The sequence below is a fragment of the Opisthocomus hoazin genome, chromosome Z, assembly GCF_030867145.1.
Source record: "Opisthocomus hoazin isolate bOpiHoa1 chromosome Z, bOpiHoa1.hap1, whole genome shotgun sequence".
Lineage (NCBI taxonomy): Eukaryota > Metazoa > Chordata > Aves > Opisthocomiformes > Opisthocomidae > Opisthocomus > Opisthocomus hoazin.
This window is the reverse complement of record NC_134454.1, coordinates 56,751,564-56,759,158: the sequence shown is the minus strand read 5'-3', so window position 1 is coordinate 56,759,158 and position 7,595 is coordinate 56,751,564. Positions and strand designations below refer to the sequence as shown.

The 7,595-nt window shown below is 54.1% G+C and overlaps 1 protein-coding gene across 1 annotated transcript; it reads right to left on the bottom strand.

The window, feature by feature from the left end:
• Nucleotides 1-4,691: 4,691 nt before the first annotated feature.
• On the bottom strand, nucleotides 4,692-6,784 carry ATP5ME (ATP synthase membrane subunit e). The gene is made up of 4 exons (XM_075411701.1): nucleotides 6,678-6,784; nucleotides 6,462-6,516; nucleotides 6,152-6,250; nucleotides 4,692-4,831 (listed from the first exon to the last, which is right to left on the bottom strand). Exons 1-4 carry the CDS (start codon nucleotides 6,711-6,713, stop codon nucleotides 4,806-4,808), a joined length of 216 nt encoding a protein of 71 aa, XP_075267816.1. The 5' UTR covers nucleotides 6,714-6,784; the 3' UTR covers nucleotides 4,692-4,805.
• Nucleotides 6,785-7,595: the final 811 nt, after the last annotated feature.

The window sequence follows — 7,595 nt, the reverse complement described above, 5'->3', positions numbered from 1 at the left end:
TGCCCTTTCCAGTGGCCTGTCCAGTTATGCGAACTGTTTTGCTTCAGCAGCCTAGTCGTGCTAATTCTCAAGCTACGTCAACCCCAACAATCATACACCATACAAAGTCAAACAAGTTATTTTTTTCAGCGGGAAAAATGCCACAAGGTTGTCGTGTTGTGGAGTGGTGAGCAACGGGCCTTTAAAGACCACCACAAGCCACTGTACACTTCAATGCTGAGAAAAGCCCCCGATGTCCTCAGTCATTTTCGGTGAACTAAAGCCAGGAGGCTAATCTTCCTGCGCTGTGCACCCGATGCTGGGCGCTGCGAGGTGCTAGTGGGGTCAAGGGCAGCGGGTGGCTCTGCCCTGGGGTCTCAGCACCAAGCTCAGCACGCTGCCCTGCCTTCCCAAGGGGCACCATGTGTGTGTGCAGAGGGGTGTCTGCTGGTGTGCAGGGTAGGGTGCCTGCAGAGGAGGCTGTTTCTCCAGGGTGGCCCATCTCCATGGGAGCAGGAGGGTCTCCGAGCGTCCCTTTTGCAGTGTGGAGATGAAAGGCACAAACTCTGGCCAGGTGCTAGCCACAGACCTTTATTATTTAAAAAGTTGCCCTTATGTACAACTTGCTGTTGTTCACGCGCAATCAGAAGCATTCTGATACGGTACTGCCTTAGTTGCATGTGGCTTTGTTCATAACTTGATTGGTGAGTTCTACTGTTCACATGTCCTGCACGAGCCGGATACCTTCCTTCTTTGGGTCAACGGATGTCCTCTTAGTTGTTACTTTCTCAATCAGGGGCACAGGGACAGATTATCAAAGTCAAACTCGCTGAGGCCCTGCTCCACATTGCAACAATGGTGCTGGGGCAGCGCGGGAGGACCTCACCTGTGTGAGCCCCGCCGGTGGGGACAGGGCAAACGTCCCCCTTGCGTCCCCCACCAGCTCCTGCATCCCCCTCCTGCCCCTCCCCTGCCTGCCCGTGGCACCTCGGCGGCCCCAGGCAGAGCACACAGCTCTGCCGCCCGAGGCCATTTGTTGGACGATTTCCGTAGGTCTGTGGTCGCGTGTCCTAGCTGCTCTGCAGCTGATGGCCTCTCGTGTTGCGGTGGGAAGCCACATGCAACAATCAGAGGACAATCAGAGAAAGAGCAAGCCAAAAGACCTTTAATTTCCCCTTTGTTTTGCCCTTGCGCTGTATCTGTTTCAGACAGGATACAGTCTGTAGGTAGAACTTTTTCCCTGCAGCTTGGTCTCGGGGGCTGTGGAGTTGTTGCCTGTCATCTGCACCAAAGTGGCATCCCTGCTGGTCAGTCTTCGGCAGCTTCTTCAAGAGGAAAGACCTGTGGCAGAAGGCAGAAGTGCAGGTCCACAGGCAAGCAGCATGTCTGCACTGGTGGAGCTGAGAGGAGGTGCAGCGTGGCGTGAAAGGACTGGCGAGACAACGTACAGCTGTGGTCTGAGATTATCCAACAGTGAAGTGCAGGGTAGCTCTCGTCATTCACCCACGGTACCCTGGGACAGGCCCTGACCCCTCGTCTCCCACGCTGGCTCATCCAGGGAAAGCATCAATGGCACAGCGCAGTCCCCAGAGAGGGGCAGCTGGTGCGAGGAAACCCTTCCCTCCCCACACGTGGGGAGACACTGTGATGAGATGTCCGGCCACAGCAGGTACAGCCCCGAGCACCAGGCAGCCTGCCCTTCCCTTCTTCCCCTTGCTGTGGCTCTCGCTCACACTGCCTGACACACACTGAGTGTCTGAGGGGAACGTTGACTTTCTCGTGCTATGCGGGCCAGGTGATGAAATGAATAATTTTTTATTTCCCCCCCCCAGAATGGTACCATTTAACCACATAGCCATTTTGCCAAAAGATTCGGACCACGGTCGTTTCCGGCCAGCAATCCCTGACTAACAGATATTTCTACATCTTGTTGCACCATTGCAAGCACACCGCTTGCCATTTGCTGCCCACTGGGGGTATCAGCCAGGCAGCTGCAGGTGAAACCTGGCACGGTTCCTACCGGCTGTGGTCCCCCTTGGCAGCTGAGCTGGCTGCCCAGCCTTCTTGGGCGTGGAGAAGGGAAGGGCCAAGAAATAGATTTTTCCAGCATTTTCATAGGCCTGAGAGAAAAGTGTTGTCATTGCAACACAATTTCAGGAGAGGTCTCCTGGCCGATCAGCTCCCCGTTGAGTGCTGTAGAGTAATCTAGCTCTGCTTCTGGCATATTTGCCGTAGCCCAGGGAAGTGTTTTCACCTCTGGCTTGAGGCAGCTCTGAGGTCCAGCGGGAGACGAGAGCGGGGCCTGTTCTGTAAGTGCCTCACCAAAGGAGGTCATGCACACAGACCTCCATTCTTGCTTTTGAAGGCAGGGGGAACTGGCAAAGGAGGTTTCTGAGAGCGGAGCTCAGGGGTGCAGAGCAAATTTTCCCTCCGTGCAGGGGAAGGGTCTTGCCTGAGTGGGGAGCTGGCAAGGGGCTTTTAACACTGCGGCTTGGCCATCATCTGCTGCGCCAGATGGAAGGGGTAGGACAAGCTTACTCGAGACAGGACCTCTTTGCTCTGCTACTGAAGAAGAGCATGTGGGTGCCCTTCAGTTGTTGCCTCTGCCGGAGCCTGGCCTGCTGCTGCTGCTACTGGTGGTGGGCCCTGAGTAGAGGTGCCCGCCCTGGCACTGCCAGGGTTGTGGGAGCACATACTGGGTCTCTGCTGCTGGCAGAGCTGTGAGGGTGGCAGCTCCTGCAGAGAGCAAGGGAAAAGCTGCCAGTGAGAGTGGTGACTGTCGTCCTGTCTTCAGCTACCCCTCACGGATCTGGGAGAAGTGCTCACTGCCTTTTCCCAGCTGGCTATGGTCTGACTCCGGCTGAGACTGGGAAGCGGTGCTCTCCTCCCAGAGAGGCAGGACAGCAGTAACCACCTCTGTTCAGCTCTTTGAAGGAAGAGATGGTATTGATCACCACAGGTGGGGTATGGATCCCACCTCTGCCCTCCAGGTAGATGGGTTGCATGCCTTGGCACTCAGCAGAGCAGCTTTGTCCTAGCAACTCTAGATCTTCTGTAAGAAAACCTTGGAGAGAGCACAGAAGATGCTGGATTCTGGTAAGATTCTATTGCTGTCTGAAGAGACCTCCTACCCCACTGCACAGGCTGGGACTGCGCTCTGCAAAATGCGCTGCGTTTTACTGACCAGGACAGACAGGCTCTGCCCTGCTGGGAGCATCCATGCTGCCCTTGGAGGCAACGAAATCCATGCTGGCAAAAACAACCACCACGGTGGCAGTAAAATGAGGCGAGGGATGCAACTCACCCTCTCTCACACGTCCCACACTTGAGCAAGGTGGGAGAGTAGGAGCAGGTGAAGGCGAGCACATTCAGCCCTCTGGGAGACCAGCAGGCCCCGGCTGCTGCAGCAACTGGGTCCAGCTCCAGCAACCCAAAGATAAAAGCAGCACCTAGCTCTACAGCCAGCCCTTAACAGAACAGCACTAAAGGCATTTCAGCTTCAAGTAAAAGAGCATCCTGTTACAATCACATTTCGCTCAAGCACCGAGTCACAGCTGAATCCCAGGTGTTGAGTTTCAGGGGTTTTTCAGTAGCGCTTATTTCACATGGCCATTTAGCAGCTTACAGACTGGTACCGCAGATACGGGCTGAGCACCAGTGCTTTAAAATTAACAAAAAAAAAATTTTTTTTCTGGTAATTAAGATCTAATTTGCAGCTCCTGAAAATACAGACTTTTGGAAGAATATTGGCTTTTAAGTACACAACACTTCCTGTTATCCTGAGAGGTCAGCATACGATGCGTTGTTTTTATTTTACAGAAACAGCATTTTAAACTAATCGGCAGTCTGGATCTTTACTTTCATGAAAAGACTGTACATCTAATTAACAGCAATTAGTTTAATAAAACGCATGACAGTATTTCCTAAAAGACTGCTATCATTTAGAGAGATTTAGGTCTGAAATGACTGCTTCAGCTGTCTAACCTGCCATGTCAGAAGAAAGCTAGCCACTGTCCAAATAGGAAACCAGACCCCCTGAACTTTTGAGTTACTAGTATTACTTACAGTGAGAAAAAACAAGGATAGGCTTTTACCTTCTTCTGGCACATATGAGGTTTGTACAGCTGAGGAGGCACCTTAGCAGTTTACATGCTAAAAGCAGACTTAATTTCACATTAAAGGCCACTAATTCTGTAAGCATCAGTCACCTGCACAGCCAGTCACTTCTTCTAAAAAGAGACGGACTACAATTTGGCTGTAACTTGTTCTTAGTTTCAGGGAACAGTTGACCATTTGTTAAATCTGAACAGGTGTGTGTTCACAAACAACTGCCTAGTGAGTCGGCACCAATTCCTCAGATCTCAGCGAGGTTTGACAAGTCACAATCAAATCTGACTGTGCTGTCACATCCAAGAATTGTGCAATAATCCACTGTGATAAAATAGCCGAAAAGAGAGGCCAGCAAATCCCTGGTCAAGCCATAACAGTGCCATGCCAGCCGCCTCCCCCACCTGCCCATATATATTAAATTGTCTGTGTTTTCTGATCACAAACATTACGGACGAGTAACAGGTGTAGTGACTGGCTGTTGCTGCAGGAATACAACGGGGTGTTTCACCCACAGCAATGGCCAGCTTGTGACAAACGCTTCCCGTCACATTCTTCAAGTACTTCTGCTGCTGTTCTGTGCAATTCACTCAAAAAATACCAGCTGAAGTGTTGTAAGTACTTTATTGATAGAATAGCATGCAGAGTCCACTAACCACCGAACAGTTCAGAGCCTAGCCACGTATTTCCATGTGTGCAGGGAAGATCCAACCTTCCGTTCATTTCAGTATGGAATCTTCACTTGCTGGAAGGGAATTAAAAACAAACAGAGTTAGGAAGACTAGTCACCGTCAGGCAGCGCTAAAATATGCAAAGCATTAGCGGGATCAAAAGCAACCTTTAAGTATGTCATTTCTTTCTAGTCAGTTTTGATGATTCCTGCTTCTGCTTATTCAACAGAAGTGCATTTCATCGCTCTGGGGCAAGGGCACTTTCTTGGCTTACTCCTTAGTAAGTGAGAGTTTTCTGAACTGAATTCTGAATAATCAAATAAGCCCAGAAAAAGCTATTGTTGCAGACACATCCAGTTAGCCACCTTTCAAGAGCAACCTTCAACAACTACACTGCACTGGAGGAAGTTTTAACAATTGCTTTTCTAACTGGAAAAGCAGACCAAAACCACTGCTGGGAAAGTAGACTGGGTCATCTGCATGACTAAACATTCTAAAGAAATAATCACAGAATTCCATTAAGTGGAGTAACAACAATGTAGTACAGCCTTTCATCTCCAAAAATACAAAAACATTCAGCTAAACTAGAAAACACCTAAAAGACCCATCTATTTACTCCATGACCAATGGTGACTACACACTTAAAATGGTAGAACAGCTGTGCAAAATAGCTCTGTCTCTTGGAAGCGACACAATTCACCAACTTGCACATTGGACTTCATGTGTGTGTAGTTCATTTAATTTTGTGGGGGTTTGTTCAACATTAGTCTTGTTTAGGGCAATGCGAATGTCACCGTTTCCCAGGGAAACAGTTACTAAGCGTGCAGCTGCAGCAAGAACAGCCTGAGCTATTAATCAGTTTTCTTAAAGTTCTTCTTAACCGTAAGACCACCTAAAACACCCTAGGTCAATTCAAGCCAGAGAGCACGCTCCTCTGTAAGGCAGAGGAGCAGCCCTCTGTTTGAAACCCACAGGGGGCCCAAGAAGCAATCCTAAGGATGAGGGAAAGCACGTTGCAGCAGGAATGCCACAGGGCGTCAGGGAATTGGAACAAAGCCGCAGCACTAACCCCCGTCCACCACCCCAGCACAGCCTCTTCAAGCGAGAGACGCAACAGACGAAACTGACCTCTAACACCAGGCTAGTGACAGCACTTAGGAGTCTGAGCTGCAATTACACACAGTGTTTTTGTTACCTCTCCCTCTACTGACGCTGACATTCCGAAGAGCTTGCTGAGCAGAAGCACCGCTTACCCTCCACACGACGCTAACCGCTGCTCCATGGAGCCACGCGGGTCTGCAGCCCACCGGCCCTGAGCCTGAACCTCTCCTAGGAACGCTGCAGTCCGCCCGCAAGCCTGCGCCTGGGACGCGTGAATTAAACCGAGGGACTACCTTCTGCAAGCTCTTTGGCGATCCGCTCGAGTTCTTCACGTTTCTTTTTCTCCTCAGCCTCTATTCTCCTCTCTTCTTCAGCAATGGGCTTCAGGTAGTCTGTCGGCAACACACCCGCTTTACAGCGCAACTCCCCGGACGCGGCACCAGGCCCTGCTGCCGCCCGCTCCCCCGGCAGGGAGGAGCAGCAGCCTCGCTGGCACCACGGCACCTCTCAGGCGCGAAATGGCGGCCGGCCCCGCGGCTGCGCGGCCGCCTCAAGGTGCCCTTGGCGGGCAGCGGGGTGGGGGGGGGAGGCCGCCGCACTCACCGTATCGCTTCTTGCCGTAGATCATCCCCACCAGCAGGGCCGAGTACCGGGTGAACTGCGGGAGGCACGGACAAGGGCGCGCCGTTGGCTCAGCGCACACGCACCGCCGGACCGGACCGGCCCAGCCCGCCGCCCGCCGCAGGCACCGGCCGCCCCCCCGCCCCGCCGCGCAGCAGGACCCCGCGCTCCGCCGGGGGAGCCGCCCGCCGCCCTCACCTTGATGAGCGGCGAGACCTCCACCGGCGGAACCATCCTGGCGGCGGGGGCGGCCGGAAGTGACGCGCGCAGAGCGGCAGCGGGGCGAGCTCCGCCCACCGGGAGGTGGGGCTGCCCGGAGGGCGCTTCCCGCCCGCGCTGCGGGGGGAGGCGGCGGAAGCTCGGGCGAAGCGTTTCCGCCGGGCGGCGCGAGATGGCGGCGCGCGGCCACGGGTCACCCCGGAGAGGCGGGGCGGCCTCGTCGGTGCGGGACCCGCTGCGCCCGTGAGGAGCAGCGAAGCGGCGCCACTCCGGGCGGCTTCCTTCGCCTGGCGGTGTGGTTCCGGGCTGCGTTTCGCGTCCTGCCGTGAAGCGGGGGAGCCCGCCTGGCGGCCGGCCGCTCGGTGGTGGCCGGCGTGTGGGAAGCCGTGCGCGGAGTCACAGGGGCGCGGCGCGGCAGGGGGAGGCCGTGGCTGTCGACCTCCCCCCGCTCTCGCTGCTCGTGCCGCCACAGGTGATGGAAGTTCCGCCGCTGAAAGAGCTCCGGGGTGTTTTTTTCTCTCCAGGGATTCCATTCATCTGTAGCGTCGTGAGGGTTTTTTTAATTACTGGCCTGCGTCCGAGGTCTGCCAGACTCGAAAGAGCTTTCATGGATGTAACCTATCGCTTTTTTTTCCTTGCGTTTCTTTTCTTCATTCACTTCCAGTAGCAAGTACTCCGAGGGACACCTGGAGCGCCACAAACGGGAGGTCGCTGCTGGGTGGGGACACCGCCTCGGTCCCAAACACCGCCGCCAGCGTTTGGTGCCGCAGGACTTCGCCGCAAGGCTCGATGCCGGGTCAGCAGCAAGCCAGCGGCGTTGCTGGTGGCACAGCGGTGGCCTGTTCAGCCGCTTTTGTCCGACGCATCTCCAGATAGAGTTTTAAAATCCTTAAATGC